Source organism: Malania oleifera, chromosome 5, assembly GCF_029873635.1.
Source record: "Malania oleifera isolate guangnan ecotype guangnan chromosome 5, ASM2987363v1, whole genome shotgun sequence".
Lineage (NCBI taxonomy): Eukaryota > Viridiplantae > Streptophyta > Magnoliopsida > Santalales > Ximeniaceae > Malania > Malania oleifera.
This window is the reverse complement of record NC_080421.1, coordinates 22,263,774-22,290,290: the sequence shown is the minus strand read 5'-3', so window position 1 is coordinate 22,290,290 and position 26,517 is coordinate 22,263,774. Positions and strand designations below refer to the sequence as shown.

General features: G+C 35.9%; 1 protein-coding gene across 1 annotated transcript in view; it reads right to left on the bottom strand.

Annotated features, from left to right (window-relative positions):
- Positions 1–25,224, bottom strand: part of LOC131154970 (uncharacterized) — a 57,527-nt gene extending 32,303 nt beyond the window's left edge. The window contains exons 1-4 of the mRNA XM_058107831.1: positions 24,727–25,224; positions 22,549–22,754; positions 22,057–22,348; positions 19,069–19,176 (exon numbers count right to left, since the gene is read on the bottom strand). Coding sequence (XP_057963814.1) covers positions 19,069–19,176; positions 22,057–22,348; positions 22,549–22,754; positions 24,727–24,942 — 822 coding nt within the window. The 5' untranslated portion in view covers positions 24,943–25,224. The remainder of the gene's footprint in view (positions 1–19,068; positions 19,177–22,056; positions 22,349–22,548; positions 22,755–24,726) is intronic.
- Between the last annotated feature and the right edge of the window lie 1,293 nt (positions 25,225–26,517).

Below are 26,517 nucleotides of genomic sequence, written 5' to 3'. Positions count from 1 at the left end.
AGAACAAATTACATCAGTTGCAGAAGGGAATTAAAAGAATTTGTAAATTAAATGACATATAAGTGCAACAAAGTTGCAGGTAGAGAATTCTCCTAAAATTTGTTGCTTAAGAAAGATTTGGTTAAGGACAAAAACAGCCATGACGAGGGTGCCTGACATGTCTCCCATGAATTACCCCTTAATCCATGCATCTAAAGAAATTTATGGTTATATTTCTAGTGAACAAGTTTTTTGATAAACTGGTCCCACAAAAATAAATTCAGTTGCTAAAGCCCTGGCATGTTGTTGTTTGCACATCAAAAATTCACTTCTCTCAATAAATCTAACAAATATTTCCTTTTAAAAATTTTCATTTGCACTTATGTCCATATTATAACAAACAACAAACCAAGTCTTTAAGTCCCACTAGGTGGTATCGGTTACATGAATCCTTTTTCACCAATTTACGCAATCATGGCCGTTTCCCCCGACAAATTCAAGGCTATTAAATCCTTACTATCTCATTCCAAGTTATTTTAAGTTTACCCCTACCCCTTCTACTGCCCCTCGCAATAACTAACTCACTCCTCCTCACTGGCACACTATTTGGACTATGTTGTAGATTCTCAAACCATCTAAGTCGTCCTTCGCTTATCTTCTACAAGAGCTACGCCTAACTTACCAAGAATATGTTCATCCTTAATTTATCTTCTAATGTTATACCAGTCATCCACCTTATCATTCTAATCTTGGCAAGTTTTACTTTTCGGATATGTTGTTTCCTAGTTGCACAACATTTTGATATTAGCATAGTTGGTCTTACAGCCATTCTATAGAACTTCCCTTTAATTTTAAGGGTATTCTACGATCACACAACTTTCGAAGCACTTCTCCATTTTACCCAACCTGCTTTAACTCTATACACTACATCTTCTTCAAATTTCTCCTCCAACATGCATAATAGATCCAAGGTATTGAAATCTACTAGTGTTATTGATTTCTTGACCATCAAGTTTAACCTTTTCTCCACTATTCCTCCTATTATAACTAAAATTACATTTCATATATTCTGTTTTATTTCTACTTATCCTAAAACCTTTAGATTCTAAAACTTCTCTCTATAATTCTAACTTAGATTCTACTCCACCCCTAGTTTCATCAATCAAGACAATATCATTTACAAACAACATGCACTATGGAGCCTCATTTTGGATACAACTAATAAGTTCATCCATCACTGGAGCAAAAAGATAAGGGCAGATTCTTAATGTACACCTACTATGGCTGGAAATTTCATGGCCTCTCCACCTATAGTCCTAACGCTAGTCATTACTCCATCATACTTATCTTTAATGACATCAATATTCTAACTACTAAGGCTCTTTTTTCTATAACCCAGCATAGAACTTCCCTAGGTACCCTATCATATGCTTCCTCTAAGTCAATAAAAATCATATGCAAGTCCTTTTTTTCCCTAAAATTTTCCATTAATCTTCTTAAAAGATACATAGCTTTTGCAATAGATCTCCCAAGCAAAAAAACCAAATTGATTTTTTGAGACCCTCGTTTCTAACCTTAATCTTTGTCCAACTACCCTTTCCTATAATTTCATTGTATGGCTCGTAAGTTTAATTCCACAATAGTTATTACAATTTTGAATATCTTTTTTTATTTTTGTATATAGGTCAAAGTGCCATTCCTCCATCCATTTGGCATCCATTTGGCATTTTCTTAGTTTCTATAATTGTGTTAGATAAATTAGTTAACCATATAATTCCCTTATCACCTAGGCATTTCAAAAATTCAATTGGGATGTTATCCGGTCCTATAGCTTTTCCATTTTTCTTCTTCTTTAAAGCAAACTTAACTTCATTAACTCTAAATTTGCGAATAAATCTCATATTTTTATCCTTTCCCTCATGTGTCAATTCTAAATTTAAGTCTTCTACTTGGTTTTCATTAAATAGCTTACTATAGTAACTTCGCCACCTTTCTTTTATATATTCTTCCTTAACCAAGACAATATCATCCTCACTTTTTATATATTTCATATTACCTAAGTCCTTGTTCTTTCTTTCTCTAGCTCTAGCAAGTTTAAATTTCTTTTTCCTCTTCTTTTGTACATAATTTAGCATATAAATTATTAAATGATCTATGTTTAGCTTTACTAACGACATTTTTCACATCTTTTCTTGCCTCGTTATACTTTTCAAAGTCTTCCATGTTTCTACATTTTTGCCATGTTTTTATGCCAAATTCTTTTTGTCTTTACAGTTTTTTGGACATCTTGATCCCACCATCAACTTTCTTTGCTATTCAAGAATCTGCCCATTGATTCCCTTAAATCTCTTTTTCTATCTTTGTAATAGAGCTAACAATCCTACTCCAAAGAGTATTTGTGTCTACATTTATTGACCAATCACCATCTTTGATCATTTTATCTCACACTTTAGGTTCCACAGACTAGTCCTTATCCTACTCCAAACCAAAGAGTGTTTGCGTCTATATTATCCCCAATTGACCAATCACCATCTTTGATCATTTTATCTTTCTCACTTTAGGTTCCACAACCTAGTTCTTTTGTACTCATTTATATTATCATTTCGCTTCCATTTTTTAATACATACATCTAACACTAAAACTGGATGTTGTGTAGTTAAGCTTTCACCTGGGATAACTTTACAATTCTTCTATGACAAAATATCTACCCTCCTAGTTAAGAAAAAATCTATTTGACTTTTATTTGCCCACTCTTGAAAGTTATTAAGTGCTCTTCTCTCTTCTTAAAGCAAGTATTCATTGTAATAAAATCATGTGACATGGCGAAGTCTAAGATCATATCCCTATACTCATTTGTATCTCCATATCCATGTCCTCCATATCCTCTCATAACCTTTATTATCCTTTCCAATGTGTCCATTCAAATCAACTCCAGTAAATATTTTCTCAGTCCCTAATATCTCTTGTATAATACAATCCATATCTTCCCAAAATTGTCTCTTAAGATTTTTTGCTAAACCTATTTGAGGAGCATAAGCACTTATGACATTTATTATCCCTTGGCCTAAGACTATCTAGACTCTTATGATTCTATCCCTAACTCTTTTGACATCTACAACACTATCTTTTATGCCTTTGTCTACAATGACTTCTACTCCATTTATATGTTTCCTTTTCTAGCATACAAAGTTCGAATCCTGATTTTTAAATTTCTCTAGCTTTCTCACCTACCCACTTATGTCCATATTATAATGCATTTTAATTATCTGAAATATGATTTTGGCATTAGCACCCATAGATAGGCCACCAAACATGCAACGCACATACAAGTTAACAAGAATCCTTAAGTGCCTCTTGGTAGTCATGAACGTGAGAATGATAACATTTTCTTTTATAAATAGCTTTCTTACAGAAGGAAATATATTGTAGTAATGAAATGTCAAGGCAATCTCTTGATATGCACAAAAAAAGAGAGATGAAACAATTTTGCCCCAAAAAAGAAGTATGAAAATAAATAGCAAGAAATGGCATAGGAGGGCAAATTTGCACATACAAAAGTTTAATATATGACAATACAGAAGCTTTTAAGATGCTTCAATCAAATAAAAACAACTAGAAATTATAGAAAAGTTAATGTAAATAGTGTCGTTACAACCTGATATTTGGCACTAGGCAAGTCCAACAGTTTAACTAAAAACCATGGAAGTGAAACATAGATTATGGTTTTAAATGGGCTAGTCCTCAAAAGCATTTTCATTCACTCATTTAGAAACCTAATCCCTCCCAAAGTCAAAACTTTTGCCTAGTCTACAATTCTTAATGAAAATTAATTACAAGATTTGTCACAAAAATAACATCTAATAAAGTTTTATCACCATATGTGTGCATTCTATGCTACAAGAGTACTGAAAGAAAAGCTCATATGTTCCCGCATTGTCCCTTTTCTGTGTGTAGGAGAGTTTCTTTCTTCAAAAATTCAGGGGCTTTTACTATGATAATGAACGGAAGTATCTTTGAATATGCATTTTGCAGTTAGTGGGGGATGTAGTTAGAGTGTACTGTTGGAGAAGGCCAGAAGGGTTAATTTTTTTTTATAAGAAACTCATCAATGAAAGAGAAGGGAAAAAAAAACACAACAGTTGGAGAACAAGGCATCCTCCTACCAAAAAAAAACTAAAGGAACAACTACAATAGAGCAGCCCTCCAATCCCATTCCAAACCAAACAAATACCCAAAAATACTCCCACAGGGCACTATTGGAAGTGCTCCTTTATTGACTTCTTCCGTCTACCCTGAATGTCCGTACTCGTCACCCGAAGGACCAGACTTGATTGTTGGTTGGCTGGAACGAGTGCTGGAATAGTCCCTTTTCCCCCCTTTCCTACCAAAACCGTAGTTAGTTGGAAGACTTTTCTGGCAAGTGCTACTTTGGCTGAAACTGAACTCGGGAATTCTGTACACCCAATCGACACTAACCGACCGCCTGTCAAAAGCCAAGAAAAAACTACATCCCATATCAAATATGACGGCAGTGCCTTGTCTTTGAAAATCCTAGCATCTATTTCAATCCACAAAGTCCAAAAGTAGCATGTGTAGTGTTACGATCCCACATTAGATGTGTACTAGGGGGAGATCTTGGGTTTATAAGGATGGTTCAAGCTCCAACTATATAAGGTGCCTTTTATAAGACAAAAAACCATAAGGCTGGCGGGCAGAAGCAGACATAACTCATCAGAGTTGGGCCCGAGTGTACATTTGGTATTAGAGCCACCCTTGAGGTACTATCATGTAGGTGGATCCTACACAGAGGTGTGAGCCACTCTAATGAGAGCATCAAAGCTCGGACGAGGGAGAATGTCGTGGTCTCACATTGGATGTGTACTAGGGAGATCTTGGGTTTGTAAGGATGGTTTGAGCTCCAACTATGTGAGGCGCCTTTTATAGGACAAAATAGTGAGGCTGGCAAGCCAACGCGGACAATACCTTACCAGAGTCGGGCCCAAGACCATTACACACAGCATAACTCCACAAAATTCTTCCTTTCCCACTTCTTCCAAACCTTCAAAACTTCTTCACCAACATGATGTCATCTACTGCTTGTGAAGTCGCCCCTGCCTCACCAAGAAAACTAATAAAAAGGATTACCGACGTCCCAAGCTTCTTAGCCACCCAACAATGTAGAAAAAGATTGTCTCATTTGACTACAAACACATGCAAGAAACTGATCACCTTATTGGATGGATCTTAGTCCTATTGAGAGCCAAAGTCTAAGTAAATGCCTTGATCTTACAAAGGATCCTCTCCAAGGGGAAAGGACAGGGTTTAGACAATTTCAGTAAGTTGAGGATTTGCACGAGAAGTAAGCTGAAAATTTAGACCACTCTGCAAGCCAGGTAAAACAAACCAGTCAAGAAGAGAGCTCATCAAACTAGGCTAAATTTAATTTTTTCATAATTGAATGTACTTTGGGCCCATCAGACTAAAGTACCAACAGATTTGGTAATAGCCTTTTGACCTCATGATTGAACCCTAAACTTAGCAAAACAAGACACATTTCCTTTCAAATTTGAGATAGCATTTGAGAGAGATGTGGGATGAAAACTTAGACCATATCCTTGATCATTATCCTTCCTTTCCTATTCTGACTGCTGGAATTTCATAATGGCCAGCAAATGGAAACTTTAACCTTAAAAAAACAGAGGCTTTATTGCCTTGCTCATCTTTCACCTACCACATAGCCCCATAATGATACACAACCCATGCATCAAAGTTCATCATTCTGCTTGCTTGCACTGTCCCTCAACTTGATTTCAGATGAACTGCACCATGCTTCTGTTCAACCCAGAGCCTCATTCTGATGAACAAAGCCACAACCACAAAAATGTCTCCATCCCAAAGCCTCTACAGAGTCCACAATGTACAGCATCTAGATTGCACCTTTTTTGTGTCACACAGAATCTTTTCTATTGACACAAAAAACATCCATAGCCATCAACTCTCAAACAAAACAGTAAGGGATGATTACGATCCTTGAGCTAGTTCATCTGCATTTCTAACCAGCGACTTTGGACAATTGTTAAATCCGCAGAGTAGGCCTTTTGATCACTTCTTCCTGTAATGATCAGAGATCTACTTTTTCCACCAACAAAAATTGTGTCTTGTTTATTACAATTCCAGACTTCCCCCGTAATCCAATCAGTTGATTAACTAAGTTCTAATGAAAGGACAGCAACGAGGGGGAAGACCTTTTCCAGTCAGTTATTCCACACAAATTGGAAACCACGTCTGTGAGGGAGATGAGAATTGCAGGCACTAATTGATGTCAAACTAGCACCACCCACAGAAAGATATTGCAACAGCCAAGCAATGGGAAAGGCCTAAAATTATTATATTAACCTAAATAACCACCAAATTATACAATACCAGAATAAATAAATAAATTTATAAAATAGGCCATTGTCCATAGTTAAAAATAATAATAATAATATTACCCATGTTAGGGATGGAAGAGAACTGTCAAAAATAATAGCTAGAACAGAATGAATTATGTCATGAAAACAAAGCACAGAACACAAAGAACCTAGATAACAAAGTTGTGGTACTTGAAAGAAACTGGACAGAAGTATTTGAGAGTGCAAGATGTAGCTTTTCTTTTCCTTGATTGGATTGAAAGCAAATTTACAAGCTATGATACAAAGTACACTTTGCTTGTTCCAAACAGCAATTGCATTCATTGCAAGTCATCTACTATTTCCACTCTCTTGTTCCTTCATCCCCCCACCCCCTTCTGTTAAAATTAAGTGTGAAGTTCCGAACTCTGATTCTGAGAACAAATTCCAAATTTTTAACTTCAAACTGGTTACTGAATTATTTAAAACTGTTTGGTATCTAACATAATTCTAAAACCTGACCTAGACCAGCCAGTCCAACCAGGCTCAACCAGGACGGTCATCAGGCCAGTCCAGCCAAGCCCACGAACCCGGATTTGGTGTGAATTGGACTAGACCTGTCACAACCGGACTGACCTTGCCTGAACCGCGCCAGCTGCAGGTCAACCGGCACCTCATCAGTGGGAAAAATAAAATGTGAACAGCTGCGGCCTGCCTGACTTGAACCTAGGACAATTCATGTTCCTAAGTGAGTCACTACTATGCCAACTTGGCTTTGCCGCTAATTTACCAAATATTATATATATATATATATATAAGTATATAATATGCACACCAAATTAGGCAAAGTATATGAAATTATTGAACCAAACATATTCTATAACTCTTTCAATACTTTTGTTTGTATTCCTAATAATAGCAGCAGCAACAACAACAACAACATAATAATAATAATTATAATAGTAATAATAATAAGTTTCAAGAATATTGTTAAAAAAGAAAAACTACAACTATTTCTTACCTAAAGCATGCTACTAATTATTTTTTTTACTCTAATTAGCTAATAGTTGATCACGGCCATTATTTTTGTAATATTATCTTACAATTAGTATAATAATAATAATAGTAATAATAATAATAAGTTTCAAGAACATTATTTTTTAAAAACTACCACTTTTACCTAAAATGAGTTACCAATTATTTTTTAACTCTAATTAGCTAAAGGGTGGTCATGGCCATTATTTTTGTAACATTATCTTACACTAACATTATAATTATATATATAAATATATATATATATATATAATGTCACGTTGACATCATCAGTCCAACTGACCCGGTGCCTTTTCCGAGTCGAACACTGGTCCGGATTTCAAAATCATGGTCTCTAATATCTACATACGGTGTTGTTTTTCAATTTCAACCTTCTAAAGTATCTAGAGCAAAATTATGTAGAATTAAGAGAAAATTGCATAAATCAAAATTTTAATTTAACATAAATAATATTTTTCTAGCCCTATATTTATAATAATTATTGTTAATGGTTATTTTAGTCAATTAGCATTATTAGTATGTTAATGCTATGTTATTTAGTGAGAGTTAGTATGGGTATTATGGTCATTAGATTGTACTTGATATATAATATAAACAGAGGGAGAGACCTATCATTGTATTTGGTCTTCTGTTTTACCAAGAATTTCAACATTGTATCATAGCAAGTGCCTCCACCTCGGTACGGGTGGTCTCAAGTTCGAGATTTGGGAGCGACCTCTCCAAAAATGAGGGTAAGGCTTGCCGACATCCACCTCTCCCAGACCCCACTCAAAGTGGGAGCCTAGTGCACTGGGTACGGCCTTTCTTTATCATAGCAAGATCCAACCTAAAGCTTATCACCACCACCAAACCAAACACTAAACCCAGCCACCAAACCAAACCCTAGACCTAGTCATCCTACACAAATCAGCCAGAATAGGAGGATCAATCACACTCCTACAGCCTAGAAACCTGTCCAGGGATTGCTGGAAAACTCAGCCGTCGCCAGAACATACCCTGGCTGTCGCTTCCCTTCTCAGAACCATCAAAACCTTCCATATTTGACAAACAAACCAAATAATTAACAACAAAACCCTCCAATTTGTAGCCCTGTAAAATCCCATCACCATAAACCAACCCACACACGCCCACGCATTGGCCGACTGCCGACAGTCCTGACCCCACATGTCAACGCGTGAGAGACTTTCCAGCCAGTTTTTGCTGCATTTTTCCTCCAGAATGTCGACTTCTTCCATAGACCATAATACCAGGCTGTTGGGCATGTTTCTTGTTCAAAGATCCAACCTTTTTCGACCATGCACTCTTGGCAATCCGTTAGTTGTTGTTTGGTGTTAGCAAAGGCAATTGATGAGTCTCTTGGAGCAGTGACAGCATTCACATATTGATTTTGTGCAGCTGTGGCTGCGTTATATTAGTTTGTTTAGGGGTGGCAAAACGAGTCGAAACCCAACGGGTGATCCATAACCCGCCCGTTTAAAACAGGTTCGGGTTTTATACAAGTCAACCCGTTTATAAACGGGTCAATCTGGGTTTGGGTCTTGGCTCCTATTCCTATATATAAACGCCTTAAACCCACCAACCCTACTTCGAATCTGCGATTGCGATAAAACCCTAAATCCATACCTACGGGTCACAGCTGCCTCCCGCTATCCTATTCACATTTCCACTTCAGCGGTCCTCCACAGGCCCCAGATTCGAGAACTATCAACTATCAGTAACCAGGAACAGAGCTTCTTGTCCAAGATTGTGACCAGCAATGGGCATGGCGAAGACTTTGCTTACTTTGATGGGTGGAAGGCTTATGAAAATGACCCATTTCATGTTTCTGGGAATCCTCACGGCGTCATCCAGATGGGTTTGGCTGAAAATGAGGTAAAAATCATAATACGATAACATTTCCGATCAAAAAGAATTCAAGAGGGTGCTCTGTTCCCACTCTCAAGAAATGGGTTCATAATTTTTTTTCTTTTTTAATATCTTTTGCAGCTTTGCTTTGATCTGATTGAAGATTGGATTATGAAGAACCCAGGAGCCTCCATCTGCACGACAGTATAATTCAGTAGATTTGTCAAAAACAGAAACAAAACTGAAATTAATTTATAGATCCAAAAGAGTAGATGACTACGATCTACTAGAAAACGAAGATAGATTACTCTGCTCCATTAATAAATAAAATGAAGTGTTTTTAAAAAAATTTAAAATAGATAAATTATATTTTTTAAACCGGTAACACGTGACCCATCCGTTTAATAAATGGGCGGGTTAGGGTTGGCATGGTTGTGACCCCTTTAATCTTGACCCGTTTATGACCCGGTCCGTTTACGACCCGCCCGGACCTGACCCATGAACCCATTTTGCCACCCCTAAGTTTGTTGGCGACTTGTCCATAGTTGTTTCAGTAGTTCACCTTATTCGTGGTTGTTCTAGGTAGTCTAATTGTTCCTCTTGTTTGACATTGGTCTAGTTTGTGAGTGTTGAGATGGGATCTATGAATCCCAAAAATATGTTCCCTTCATCGCTGCCACAAATAAGAACCAAAAAGTAAGATGGAAAGAATTATGTTCGGTGGTCTAAGGTTGTTAATGTCTATTAAAAAGGATTGGGAAAATTTAACCACTTGTTCCAATATGGGTCCTTTGTTGAGAAGAGAGAAAAGTGTGGAATCAAGAAGATGATTTAATTGTTTCCCTCTGGTGGAACTTGATAGAACCCCAAACTGCACGGATGTGCAGATTTGGGATTATGTCTAGCTTTTGTATTCCAGTAACATTAAACATATGTACGATTTATCACTTGAGTACTTTTAGTTACAATTAGGAGATAGGAGTGTTACAATGTATTTTGCAAAGATGTAGCATACTCATGAGGTTCTTAACATCATGCATCCTATAACCGCCAATGTCTGTGAGATGTAGAAGCAAGGGAGCAGATGAAAGTTCTTCAGGTCCTAGCGAGTTTGAAACTCGAGTTTGAGGCAATCCGGTCCCAAATACTTGGTAGTGTAAAGTTGCCATCATTTGCTAATGTTTATTCTCACATCCTTCATACTTCCTTCAGCACACATTTCCCTACCTTTGCATCAAGTGTTTCAAACTCTGGGCTCTGAAAGGACAGCCTTTGCCTTGCAGGGTAATTCTAGTTTTCAGCCAAGCAGCCGCAGAAGTTATCAAGGTGGTTTGAGTGGCCATGGTAGAAGAGATGGACAAGGAAGAGGCACTCCTCACAAGTGCACCCATTGTGGACAAGGTGGTCATATTATTGAACAGTGATGGAATCTCCTCGCTAATTTTCTTGCCAATGTAGCCACCATATACTCCACACCTTCTAGCCCTAGTGGGGAGTAGCAAATTTTATCTATGTCAAGGAAGAGTCTTCCAAATTCCAACAAAATCAAACATCCCAAGAAGCTTCTCTTCCCATTGCATCCCTTGCCCAAACAAGTTCCCTAGGTTATAGATTCCACTAGCACTGATCATATCACGAGTATACCTAATTTCTTCTCTATTCTCTAGTATCTAGAAAACTTACCTCGTGTTATTCTTACTAATGGATCCACCACTGCCGTTAAGGGAATAGAGACTGTAAATCCCACTTCCTATATTTCTCTTCCTTCGGTTTTGTATATTCCCAAGTTTCCTTGCAATCTTATAATAATTAGCAAGATTACCAAATCCATGAATTGTTTAAATAACATTCTTACCCAATTCTTTGATCATTTAGGATTTGAAAACTAGGAAGATGATTGGCGAAGGGCGTGAAGCTAGGGGACTTCATCACTTTGAGCCAATATTTCCTTCTACCGCCAGCATTATTGCTGCCACATCACTCCAAATCCATTGTCACCTTGGTCATCCTTCATTGGAGAAGTTAAAACTACTAGTTCCTAATTTGAGTCATATGTCTAGTCTTGAGTGTGAGTCTTGTCAGTTAGGAAAGCATCATCGTGTCTCTTTTGCTTCCTGAGTCAATAAACAGGTAGCAAACCCTTTCATGTTAGTCCATTCTAATGTTCGTGTCCTAGTCAGGTTGTGTCTATGTTGGGTTTCCGATACTTTGTATCCTTTGAAGATGATTATTCAAGGATGACTTGCCTTTATATAATAAAATGTCATTCTAAGTTATTTCATATATTATGTGCCTTTTATTCTAAAATAAAGATAATTTGGTTTGCCAGTTCGGATAATTTAGGGTGATAATGTTAAAAGAGTATTTCAATACTCAATTCATTACTTATACGACTCAGTTTGTATTGTTTATCAATCATCCTATGCCCACACTCCTCAACAAAATGGGATTGTAGAGAGGAAAAAATAGGCATATCCTTGAAGTCACTCACACCTTACTATATCAAGCATGTTCCTATAGTGTTTTGGAGTGATGTTGTACTTATTGTTTGCTATCTATTCAAGAAGATGTAGTCCTCTATTCTTAATACTCTGTTTTCTTTCCTAATTCACCTCTATTCTCTATACGTCCTCACATATTTGGGTGTGTGTCCTTTGTCTATTAGCTAACCCTCAAGATGAATAGGTTGGATCCTCGTGCTATAAAAAGTATCTTTCTAGGCTACTCATGAAATCAAAAGGGATATCGTTGCAATAGTCCTACTTTGCATTGGATTTTAGTTTTGCAAATGTTACCTTCTTTGAGTTTACACCATACTACTCTTAGTATCAAAGTGCTTCTAACCTCAATGAGTCTCTTCTGTTACCTAATCTTCCAAATTCCAGTTTGTTGTCCTTACCCAGTCATCCACAGTGTCTCAATGTAGTTTGAGTCCTCATCATCTTAATCATTCTAATTTGCAAATTCATGACGAAGGCTCCAAGGATGAGAGTCCCCTCTAGCTACTATTGCAATGCCTTTGGTTTCCTTGCTTGACGATCACATTTACCACAATGTTGATCCTCCTATAGCTATCATGGTCTTAAATTTCCACTCAATTGTCGAAATTTTTGATTTCCGTCACCCTCAAAATCGAAATGGCAGTTGATTTCTATCTTGCATAATTTCCGTCGAAATCTCAATGAATCATCTGAAATTTATCGAAATCTCGAAATTTTAACTATACGATGAAATTTTGTCAGAATCAAATGAGAAATTTAGGAGTGAAGTGAAATTTTTATCTTAACTAATTTTATTTATTTTATCGAAACAAAACATTATTACAAGTGCTTCAGAAATTATATGAAAAAATAAACATTTTATTTAACCATTCATGTCTAAATTATCATCATTTGAACCGGTCCCAAGCCCGGGTTAAGGAGGAGGGTTGCGTTAGGTAGCTGACAGCCAGCGTAAAATTTGTCAGATCACTATGATATGAATCCTTATCGAATATTTGCTGGGGCGTCCCCTACGAGCGACACATTGCACTTGAACCACCCGGGTGTAGCGAAAAGTGGGCGAGGGTGGGCTAGGTCGTCGCCCCGAAGCGACCCGCCGTGTCGGCGCCCGAGTACGGTGTCAAATATGCGAGGGTTCCTGCATCATTCTGGACGTGGGCAGGTAAAGACGTTAGTTCAGGAAACTAGGATTAGATTAGCAACTTGGAATATAGGGACACTTACGGGTAAAAACATGGAAATTGTGGATACAATGATTAGAAGAAGAATTAATATAATTTGCCTTCAAGAAACTAAGTGGGTGGGGGAGAAAGCTAGAGAAATCGATAAATCAGGTTTTAAACTTTGGTACACTGGAAAAGAAAAACATAAGAATGGAGTAGGCATTATTATAGACAAAAACTTAAAAGATAGCGTTGTGGATGTAATTAGAGTAAGGGATAGAATTATAAAAATTAAAATGGTATTAGGACAAGAGATAATAAATATCATTAGTGCTTATGCTCCTCAAGTTGGCTTAACAGAAAATCTTAAGAGACAATTTTGGGAAGATATGGATAGTATTATACAAGGCATACCAGGGACTGAGAAAATATTTATAGGAGGAGATCTGAATGGACATGTTCGAAGAGATAATAAAAATTATGAAAGGATACATAGAGGATATGGATATGGAGACAAAAATGAGTCTGGGGAGATGATCTTAGACTTTGCTATGTCATATGATTTTAGTATAATGAATAATTGCTTTAACAAGAGAGAAGAACACTTAATAACCTTTAAAAGTGGACAATATAGAAGTCAAATAGATTTTTTTTTAACTAGGAGGGTAGATCGTGTATCATGCAAGGATTGTAAAGTTATTCCAGGTGAAAGTCTAACCACACAACATAGAATCTTAGTGCTAGATATATGCATTAAAAAATGGAAGAAAAAGGATAAAATAAACCAGTGTAGGAGAACTAGATGGTGGAACCTAAAAGGAGAAAATATAATAAAATTTAAAGATAAAATGATCAAAGATGGGGATTGGACCTTAGAGGATGGGATAGATTCAAATACTCTTTGGAATAGATTAGCTAACTCTATTAAAAAGATAGCAAAAGAGATTTTAGGCGAATCAAGGGGAAGATTCTCAAATAGCAAAGAAAGTTGGTGGTGGGATAATGATGTACAAAAAATCATAAAGACAAAAAGAATTTGGTATAAAACGTGGCAAAAATGTAAAAACAACGATAACTTTGAAAAATATAAGGAGGCAAGAAAAGATGCAAAAAAGGCCGTTAGTGAAGCTAAATATAGATCATTTAATAGTTTGTATGATAGATTAGGTACAAAAGAAGGGGAAAGAGATATATTTAAACTTGCTAAAGCTAGAGAAAGGAAGAACAAGGACTTACGAAATGTAAAATGTATAAAAAGTGAGGATGATATTGTCTTGGTTAAGGACGAAGATATTAAAGAAAGATGGCGAAGTTACTTTAGTAAGTTGTTTAATGAAAACCAAATAGAAGGCTTAAATTTAGAATTGTCAAATGAGGAAAAGACTAAAAATATAAGATTTATTCGAAAAATTAGAGTTAACGAAGTTAAGTTTGCACTAAAAAAGATGAAAAATGGGAAAGCTATGGGACCAGATAACATCCCAATTGAAGTTTGAAAATGCTTGGGTGATAACGGAATTATATGGTTAACTAATTTATTTAATACAATTGTAAAAACTAAGAAAATGCCAAATGAATGGAGGAAAAGCACTTTAATACCTATATACAAAAATAAAGGAGATATTCAAAATTGTAATAACTATCGTGGAATTAAACTTATGAGTCATACGATGAAACTATGGGAAAGAGTAGTTGAACAAAGATTAAGGTTAGAAACGAAGATCTCAGAAAATCAATTTGGTTTTATGCCTGGGAGATCTACCACAGAAGCTATTTATCTTTTAAGAAGATTAATGGAAAAGTTTAGGGAAAAGAAGAGGGACTTGCATATGATATTTATTGACCTTGAGAAAGCATATGATAGGATACCTAGGGAAGTTTTATGGTGGGTTTTAGAAAAAAAGGGTGTATGTTGTAAGTATACCGATGTCATTAAGGATATGTACGATGGAGTAATGACTAGTATAAAGACTATAGATGGAGAAACTAGAGAATTTCCAATTACCATAGGTGTACATCAAGGATCTGCTTTGAGTCCTTATCTTTTTGCTTTAGTGATGGACCAATTGACTAAGAGTATTCAAAAGGAGGTTCCATGGTGTATGTTGTTTGCAGATGATATTGTATTAATTGACGAAACTAGGGATGGAGAAGAGGCTGAGTTAGAATTATGGAGAGAAGCTTTAGAATCTAGAGGCTTTAAGATAAGTAGAAATAAAACAGAATATATGAAATGTAATTTTAGTAATGATAGGAGGAATATTGGAGACAAAGTTAAACTTGATGATGAAGAAATAAATAGTACTTGTAGATTTCGATACCTTGGATCTATTATGCAAGCTGAAGGAGAAATTGAAGATGATGTAATGTATAGAGTTAAAGCAGGTTGGGTAAAATGGAGAAGTTCTTCAAGTGTTCTATGTGATCGTAGCATACCCTTAAAATTGAAAGGGAAGTTTTATAGGACAGCTATAAGACCAGCTATGCTATATGGATCAGAATGTTGGGCGACAAAGAAACATAATATCCAAAAAGTAAAAGTTGCCGAGATGAGGATGCTAAGATGGATGAGTGGTATAACATTAAAAGATAAATTAAGAAATGAACATATTCGTGGTAAGTTAGGTGTAGCTCCTATAGAAGATAAGATAAGGGAAGGACGACTCAGATGGTATGGACACTTGCAACGTAGGCCTTATAGTGCACCTGTGAGGAAGAGTGACTTAGTTACTGTGGGAGGCAGTAGAAGGGATAGAGGTAGACCTAAAATAACTTGGGAGGAGATAGTGAGTAAGGATTTAATGTCTTTGAATCTATCAAAAGAAATGGTCCATGATCGCATAAATTGGCGGAAAAGGATTCATATAGCCGACCCCACTTAGTGGGACTAAGGCTTGGTTTTGTTGTTGTTGAATAATAAATAATATTTAAATGATTCATGAATTTCATTTGTATTAACTAAATATGTTTAATGTACATTATCTTACAAATATGTGTGATACACATACTATTTTACAACTTTTACACCTCATACAAAACATAGATGAATTTAATTTGTAATATATTAATCATAAAACTTATATTATTATGTTTCTTAACCATTTCTAAAATTTCACAAAGAATTCCATGCTTTACTACTAATTTCCATTATTTTTTCAAATCGAAATCGAAATTAACATCGAAATTGAAACTTCCGTCGAAATTTCTGTACTTTTGGAGCTTCGAAATTTGAGTTGAAATTGAAATTTAAGACCTTGATTGCTATTCACAATAAACGCACATGTACACAACATCCCATCTCAAACTTTGTTTGCTATGAATTCCTATCACCCTCCGATTATTATTTTGTTACTACTCTATCCACTGTTGTGCTACCTAAATCTGTTTCTAAAGCCTTAGCACACTTTGGGTTAAGGGATGCAATGGCTGAAAAAAGAGTGCATTACAGGACAATGATACTTGGGAATTCGTATTTCTTCCTCCTGATAAATCGATGGTTGATTGTTGTTGGGTATGTACTGAAAGTCTGATGGTTCTATGGCTCATCTAAAGACACATCTTGTTGCTAAGGGGTATACTCAAGCATACGATTTGGACTAGTCGAGCACTTTTTCCCCGATTACAAACTTAACTTAGTAAACATTCATCTCCTTGGCCACCACTTTTCACTAACCTCTACATTAGTTAGATGTGAAAATGCCTTCTTGCATTGTGATCGTGAGGAAGGTCTATATGTAGCAACCACCTAGGTTTGTTGCTCAGGGCAAGTCAGGTTTAGTGTGTTCAGCTCAAGAAGGCACTATATGATTTAAAACAATCTCTCAGAACATGGTTTGGTCGATTCAATGTTGTGGTGCTTGAGTTTGGCCTCTGATAGTGTGCAATGGATCATTTTGTGTTTTATCATCATAACTCCTCGAGTAAGATTCTTCTTATTGCGTATTTGGATGATATTGTAATTACTAGTGAGATGATCAAGATATTCAGGGCCTAAAACATTTTCTACAAACTAAGTTTCAAACAAAGATTCGGGCCCATTGAAATACTGCTCGGATATAGAAGTATCCAAATCTCATATGGGAATTGTTTTGTTACAACAAAACTATGCTCTTGATCTGTTTGGATGAGACTGGGTAGTTAGGATCCAAACTTGTTGATACACCCATGGATCCTAACGACAAGTTAGTGTCAAATATGGATGATTTGTTGCCTAATCCAAGACGATACTAGAGATTTGTTGGAAAGTTGAACTATCTCACAGTCCTTCGACCAGATATATCTTTCGCAATAAGTGTTATGAGTCAATTTCTGGATTCTCTAAGCACAAGTCAATGGGATGCAATAATACGCGTCTTGACAATATCTCAAAGGTGCACCTATGAGATGTCTCTTCTATCGAGATCAAGATCACACTTATATTCAAGAATACATTGTTGCAAATTGGGTCGAATCACCTTCAGACAAAAGATCCACAACTAGGTAATGTATCTCTGTTGGTCGCAATTTGGTTTCTTAGAAAAGTAAGAAACAAACTATAGTGGCCAAGTCAAGTGTTGAGTTAGAGTACAGGGCCACGACTCACACTACATGTGTGAGAGCTTATTTGCTGAAAAACATGTTGGAAGAATTGGGTTTTCCACATTCTTAGTCTATGGAGTTGACGTGCAATAACCAAGCTACTCTTCATATTGCCTCCAACCCGGTCTTCCATGAGCTAACAAAACATAATGAATTTGATTGCCACTTTGTTCGTGAGAAACTAATACAAAAGCTCATTACAATCACTTATGTCCAACATGTAGCTTGTTGATTTTTTTACCAAAGCTTTGGGGGGTGCTCGTGTTAAATTCATTTGTAACAAGCTAGGAGCATATGATATCTATGCTCTAGCTTGAGGTGGAGTGTCAATGATTATTTTAGTCATTTAGCATTATTAGTGTGTTAGTGTTATGTTAATAAGTGAAAGCTAGTAAGAGTATTGTGGTCATTAGAATATACGTAATATATATTATAAACAGAGGGAGAGACCTATCATTTTGTTAGGCCTTCCGTTTTACCGCTAATTTCAACAATTGTAAATAAAAATAATATAGTTAATAAAGAAGTCAAAGTATATAGAAGACATGAAAGAGGTTGGCAAAGGTGATAGCAACCAACCGTGCAGGCAGTGTCAATGACAACGTGGGTGGTGAGGGCTTTGAAGAAAGGCTCTTTGACAAAGTTGTTGCATGGCGGCATGAAAAGCAATGTAGGTAAGAGAGAGAAACAAGTTTCATTTGAGTGTTGGGATTTTGTCATTTTTATTTTTCATAAGGATAAATATCCAAAAGAGATTTTTTTGAATTTTTTGTCTGGCTGATGGAACATATCTAATTCAGTTAGATCAATTTTAGGAAAATTATGAGTAGCCATCAAACAGTCGAATGTCTTGCACTTATTAGAGAAACGATTCAGACATAGATCAAACAAACACCCCCTAAATAAATAAATGAAAGAGCATTACACAGGCATGTGACTGATTTCAAGCATTATAATCAATGTTAGCTTTCAGTGTGCACATCAGTAAAAACCAATATGCACCTGAGAATAAAAAAGAGTAGATACTCTTCCATGAGAACAAAAACTGAAAGCAAATAATAATAAAAATTAAACTACCAATGGATAGAACTCCCTAGTCCCTCTGTATATCAAACAAAGTAACTCCTTTAAACAGGTCATTCATAGAAATATCAATACAAGACCAGAAGGTGTAAAAAAATGTTAGAAGTTCTAGCATTGCACTTGAACCAAATACACCAGAACACTGCAAAAAGAGCACATTTAAACATGGCTTTCCTTTCCTTCACCTTACCAAAGCCCCTGCAGATGTGAAAAGTAAAGTACACTCCCAAAACAAAGGAGCTAATATGATGTCAAATGCTGAATCTTTGAAAAGCCTCAAACATGTAAGAAACTATATTTTTGGCAAGATGATACTCGTATGAGCATGAAAACCTATATTTCCAAAAATAAGAAGTGAGATCTGCATCTGATGCTAGATACATCTTCAGATAAAAAATTAGCAACAGTAGCACAGAACTAATTATCAGATGCTGCTGCAAAATCAGCATAGGAATATTTTAGAAAAATCAGGCAAACCTTTTCTGGCTGTAGAGATCTTAAGTAATCCAGCAAATCATTTTTTTCTTCACCAACAAACTGCTGCATTTGAAGAGCCACACTTTTCCTCTTAACTTCACGAAGTTCCTTAGTGGAACAAAGGAAAATATGAGATTGCATTACAACAAAAATGACAAATAGCACATAAAATTAATTGGACAAAAAAAAAAAAACATCTAAAAATGTAGTCAAAACAAATGAATGTTAAATAAAGAACCAAAAGGCTTGACATTTCTTACAGCCAACCATACAGAAAAGGGCTGCCGATCAACGTACTAAGGAACTAAAACACAAACGCTGGTTACAGACTAACTGAATAATTTTTAAAGTAGATGATATATTACTTTGTTTCTAGCAGAATTAAGTCCAATGATCTTGCATGTGCAAAATAAATCTTTCAAGCGTTTGGAATTTGTAAACACTATAATTTTTCAGATAACAGAATCTGTAAACACCATAATTAAAAACTACATTGTGCCAAACAAATCAAAAAATTACACTTAAACAAGCTTTTTATTTCCTTAGTGCCAATATAGAGTAATGCAATGTCAAAGAGAAAAAAAAAAAAAGCTGAAATCTTCAACCCAAGAAACCCAAGGAAAAAAGGAGAAATGCACTAGGAATAAAAGAGAGATGCAAAAGAAGATGAAATGCACTAGATGGGGGTGAGAAGGGAGTGTTAAATGCACTAGGAATAACAGAGAAAGCCCCCTAGAAAAATTGTTATTAACAGAAGTGCTTTTCATAGATATGATGTCACACTCATATATCTTCCAAAATCAGAAGATGCATATTTTGACATTCTCGGTAAAACAGAGTGCATAGGTGCCTAATTTGGATTGTTTCCAGTCCTACTAAAATTAAGGTAGAAACTCATGCCCAAATTTTTTAGCGTTTGTATTCCTACTCCTGTGTACTCACAAAAGTGGGGAGGTTTAGCACATACGAGCAGAGGGATGTTTAAACTTGTAAGATAGGCAATAACTAAATTGGTTAGTAACAAGCACAAAATCAGTGAGAAGGAGTTTAAATTCGTTGGGTCATTTCTCTAGTGAAAAATAAATAATAAATAAAATCAGTCAGCATGCAACTAGATTGATTAGTAACAAGCACAAAAATCAATAAGAATTATTTTAACTTTGTTGGGTCATTTCTCCAGTGAATAACTAATAAATAAAATTTATCAGCCCGCAACTAAATTTTAACATGGGGGGGGGGGGGAGAGAGAGAGAGAGAGATAGAGAGAGGGTTAAATTCCCACATGGTGCAACAAAGCCACATATACAGCATGCATTGCACCCATGGTCTTAAATTTCCACGAAATTGTTGAAATTTCCGTCGAAATTTCCTATTTTCCATCACCCTCGAAATCAAAATGGCAGTCAATTTCCATCTTGCATAATTTTCATCGAAAAGTCAACAAATCACCCAAAATTTCGAAATCTCAAAATTTTAGCGAAACTTGTCCAAATTTTAACCATACAATGAAATTTCGTCAGAATTCAAATGAGAAAATTAGGAGTGAAAGTGAAATTTCTATCTTAATTTATTTTATTTATTTTATCCAAACAAAAGATTATTACAAGTGCTTTTGAAATTATATGAAAAACTAAACTTACAGTAACATTTTATTTAACCATTCATGTCTAAATTATCATTATTTATATAATAAATAATATTTAAATGATTTATGAATTTCATTTGTATTAACTGAATATGTTTAACGTACATTATCTTACAAATATGTTTGATACACATACTATTTTACAACTTTTCCACTCATACAAAACATAGATGTATTTGATTTGTAATATACTAGTCCTAAAACTTATATTATTATGTTTGTTAACCATTTCTAAAGTTTCACAAAGAATTACATGCTTTACTACTAATTTCCATTATTTTTTCAAATTGAAATTGAAATTTCCATCGAAATTTCCGTACTTTTGGATCTGCGAAATTTGTCTCGAAATTGAAATTTAAGACCTTGATTACACCCTAGATACTGTGCTTGATACTGTGCTTCTAAAAGATATCCATAAGCGCCAACAGAATCCATGAACTAGGTCAAATTCAGGATGAATGACAGTATAGTAGCATCTAAGGTGAAGGCTTATGTTTGGTTAGCAGTCCTTAATAGGGTTAACTGTTCCAAAGTAGGAAGCATTATATGCCTTTATCTCCAGATGTCTATGTGATTTGACACTGATGAAATTCATACCTCTCTTTTTCTGCATTGCACTACGGCTTGGGGTTTGTAGAACAGGACACTTGGTTTCTTTCAAAAATTTTGGGTGTTTCTGGGTTCTTCGGAAGTTTTCTTCTGCATTTCAGGATTTAGAAGAAAGAAGGATGCAAAAAGGTTGTGGGGCTGAGCTGTTTTTGCAGTACTTCAGAGAGTATCTGGCAAGAGAGGAATCCTTGCATCTTTGAGAGCTGGTCTCGGCCTTTGCAACTGCTTTGGGATAAACTGGATTATAGTTTCTCTATGAGCCTTTTTCTTCTGGCCGCTTCAAAGGAATAAGCTTTTCAGACTTCTAGTCGGAGTGGATGGTGCTGTTAGCTAGATTTTAGCTATTATTTGTTGTTTCCTTTTGTTTTGGATTTTCTTATTTCTGTCTGAAGATATCCTTCTTTATCTATAAGAAATGACAGTGTAATGGCATCATACTAGCATTAGCTCTATGACCAAGTCATAACAACAAAATTCTGCAAGTAGATTTGCATCAGTTTCCATTAAATGAACACCAATCATGCCACACAAATAGGGGTATCTGACTAGATCAGGCAGGAGGGAAATTGACTGGAGAAATTTTGATTTCATTAAATTAAATTATCAAACAAGGTCCAATATAGGGCGTTATCAATCAATCACAGTTAGCCAATCATGAATTTCAACAATTCAATAAAAAAGAAATCAACTTTGTAGGCCTGTCAAAGAAGATTCTGTGAAATGATATTATATACCTTTTTTACAGAAGATAAACGAGAATGCAAATGAAGAATATATTGCTGAGCTTCAGGGGTCATTTCCTCAAAACCATGGATACCAATACCCTCACGCAGGATTTCAGGAATTTCCCCAAAGTTGGATGATGACTTTTTCTTTCCAGGGGTTTTGACTATTTTTGCACTGTCACGCAACAACTCAGGCGCATCAGGTTTAGTATGTTCTGAAGTTTGCTTTTCGACATTTCCATCATATGTATCAAGGTTCCTTTCGAGGCAATGCCGATATTCGGCATTCCACAGTGTATACCTGCAACACAAGGAAATGTGTGCCATTTATAGATCCACAAGATATTTAGAGACATCAAGTAATAATACTCTGTAGGATCAAAATATGAAGAAAAAGCAAATAACCAAACAACTTCAAACTCTCCTTGTCCTATCCTCCATAGTCCATACTATAGGCAAACAAATAGTTCATGAAAGCATAAATTATAGATATGAACATACCCAGTCATCATTGAAGAAACCAACAACTTGGAAAGAGGTTCCCACAAAGCCTCAATTAGAACTTGAAACTGAGCGGAAGGAAGTAAACCCAACATGCCTGAGATAGTCCTTTTCATGGCATCTACCGTGGTAGCTGGAACATCTTTCTGAATTAGGCTCACGTCCAATGGTTCAATCTCTCGGACCAGATTTAAGAGAATGGATTTCTGAAATACCAGGCACTCCAGTTTCAAATTCAGATTCTGAGCTAGTTTAAAATTTAGCATCATGATAATTTACTAATGATTATGAAGTACAAATATAAATAATTATTTTCTGAGATCATCTGCTAAGGTGGAAATGAGTTTGTAGACCAAAACACAAGGGAGGGTTTGGGTCTTCATAATGTGGTGTCCAAAAACAATGCTCTAATTGGGAAAATGGTGCAGCATTTCCCACTAGAGTATCATTCTCTTTAGCATAGCGTGATTGTTGATCGTGCAAGTCTTTGGAAATATATTTCCCAGAATTTCCATACCTTTTCTTAGTGGTTGAGACATATGATTGGTAATGAATAGGATTCTAGGAATGGTATTCCTCATCTTTTTAGAGTGTTTTCTTTTTGGTTCATAATGCCCCAATTAGTTCCTACTATTCTTTGCTGGAGGAAGGGGGTGCTTTCTTCAAAATTTCATTTTTTCAAAATCTCAATCAAAGAGAGGTAGTTGGGCTGACTGTTCTATTGACGGCTTTGGACTCTTTTGTTCCTCAAGTGAGTAATGACTTGATGCAAGTGAGTAATGACTTGATGATTTGGATTCGGAATGCTTCAATTTATTTCACTATGAATTCTTTCTAGTATCATTCACTGAAAACCTCAAGTTCTAACTCTTTCCCCTTGAATAACGCTAGTTGAAAGGCTAAGGTTCCTTTTAAGATCAGGGCATTCAAGTGGACTCTAGCTCTCAATAGGATTAATACTATGGCTTGTTGCATGTAAGGAGGCCCTATAAAGCTATGAGTCTAGATATATGCCTTATGTATTCAAAGTCTAGTGAAACTAGTGAGCATCTTTTTCTCCACTGGCGGGAGGCTAAGCAACTTTGGGATAATTGTTACTCCATTTTTTATAAGGCAATGATGTTGCCATAAACTGTCATTACTTTTTTGTTGGTGGGGTTTTGCTAGGAGTAAGAAAGTGATGGTTTTGTGGGAGCATGCCATGTTCACTCTTTTCTGGACTTTGCAGATCAAAAGAAATGCTCGAATTTTTTAATTACAAATCAACTCCTAGCCATCTATTATGGAATATAATTTTTTTGCTAGCTTCCTTTTAGGCACACTCTTTGGGATTTTTTTTGGGGAATTTTGTTGCATGATCTTCAAAGGGATTGAAGGAGAGCTTTATTGTAATTGTTCTTCTCATTGAGGATGTCTTATTTTCATTCTTTGTAATTTTCTTTCTTTTCTGTGAGTAAAAAGTTTGGCCTAAGTTTGCTTGGATGCAAACGAAACAATTACAAGTGAGACAGCAAAATTGCTGTGAGTTTCTCCTTCAATATCACACAGATTTCTTAGCCATGTAGTGGAGGTTTGGTTTACATGTATGCAGATCAAGAGTCAAAATGGACTCATGATTCACATTTAATAGTTATCCAAATCAAGGCATATCTCATCCCCTTGTGTACTTCGTGAAAAAGCACTTTGGTATCAAAGAGGAAAGCCATTAAACATTACAATGTAAAGTTGTAAACATAAGCTGCTGGCGTCTGTTTATGCTAACTGGCGATTATGAATCACATATCAAATATTTTAGCGTCTCTTTTTTTGAGGGACATATATATTATTTTACCTCCTACAGTGAACTATCATATGTAAAAAGATTTTGAAGGCATAATTAAAATATGTTTTCTTTTCAACTCTATTGTTTTTCCCTCTAAGAGCTCGTTTGCTCTGCCTACCCTCCCATGTACACAGTGTTCCAATTCAGTAAAAATAGTAAAACTATAAGAAAAAAGAAATCACCACTTCCGATCAACATCAACTCCCAGTTCAATCAGAATGCTAAATTCACGGTTCCTTCATTAAATAGCTTCAATAAACAGAATCCTAATTCAAAATCCAAGTCCATAAAACCAAATTGACAGGCAATACAAGTTTGAAAAGACAAAATCGAAGGCAGTTAAGGTGAAAAATGACCTTTGAGGACGACTCGGCAGAGTGCGGTTTTTCATTGGAATTAATATCATTTGCATCATCGAAAGAGGCGGCGGAAGAGGCAAAAACTAAGGCTCGCGTTTTTCTAGGGTTTCTGGTGGCGCAGAAGCGGGGGAGAGAGGTGGGGAATGACGATCGGTAGCGTCGCAGGGAGGAAAGAGACAGACGAGAGAACGAGAGGGATGTGAGGGCCTCCATGAGACGCAGACGCTGCCGTCGGTGGTGGCGCCACCCTCCCCGTTGTTTTTCTCTCTCTTCTCCTCCGCCTCCCCTGCCCCTACGCCATCGCAGAAACTTCAGCCACAACGAGCGAATGACAAAACAGAGTGAGCAAGAAGACGCTACGTATGCGCCATCTCAAGTAAGCTTAGCTAGCTGACCTGTTTGAGAGGTAACAGAGAAACGGTTACCCGTAGCCGAGGAAAATCCCTATTGGCTCACTTCCGAGTTACGCTGAATTGATAAGTTTTAAATAAGATCAAATTGAAGTAGCATCTTACATGTTTTTATTTTTTATTTTATTTTTTTATTATTTGATAATGTCGACTCTAGTCACTATCACGCCTTTTCGGAGACTATGGTGCGGCACCAAATCAGGAGGTAAAAGTCGTCCGTCCATTAACACACTCCTAACAATATATCGAGGTAAATTCTCAAGGAGAAATCGAACTCATAATTTTAGGGTTACCAAAATTACAAGTCGTCGTTATCACTTGCGTCAACCCAACTCGATCTACATGTTGATTTTATTAACACAAAATCCACTAAACCCTTGAACACCCTCCTCTCTTTTCCTTGCACGACGCCCATCCTACTCACGCAGCGCCAGACACCAATCTTCAGTAGAGTATAACACTAGTCCCATGCACAACTGTCGATCCTCTCCTCTCTTTTGCAAGCAGGTGCTTCTTCTTCTTCTTTTTCTTCTTCTTCTTCTTCTTCGTATTCTTCTTGTAGATTTTCGATGTGTTTGACTTCCTATTTTTTTATGTTCTGTTTTTTTAATATTATTTGGGTTGGTCATTAGATTGAGTCCTCTCCTCACTTTTGCAGTAAGCAAGTGTTCTTCTTCTTCTTCTTATTGTTGTAAATGCTTTTCTAGGATTGGCATGTTCTTTGACAACAAATAAGAATTTATTTCTTTATTTTTTTTATTAAAAAAAAAGGAAGGATAAGTTTATAAAGGAGCAAGGCCAGCCTAACCATAAGGCCGTTGAGGTGTTTGCCTAGGGCCCCCAATTTTTTTTTTTAATGTAATAATGTTAACATTATTTATAATGTTCTCTTCTCATATATTGACTTCCCAACTAACAAATAAAATGAAATTGTATTTTAAAATATAAAGTAAATGTAATTTAATTGTGTTGGCCTAACAAGACTTAACATCCTGTTTTGATGCTAACAAACAAGTGGAACTTAACATATTTGGTTAAATAATGTCATTTCAGGACTCAACTATGACAACGCAAGGTGAAGTGCTCGCAAAGCTTGTATTCCAAAGAAAGAAAATCAAATGAAGCTTAGTGCATTGATTACTTAAAGCATGAATTCAAAGATAAAGCTTGAAGATCATGAGAGTATTAATATTAAAGAAAAAACTTCAAGAATGAAAGTTCAAAGGATCATTGAAACTCAACAATAAAGAGAAATCAAAGAAATGAAGAGAGTCAATAGGAGATGTATTGTAAGTACTTCGAGTATTTTCAAATTATGAAATTTCATTTTGAAGCTCATTAGGAATGAAGAGACCTAGAGACTCTTATTTTTTAAATC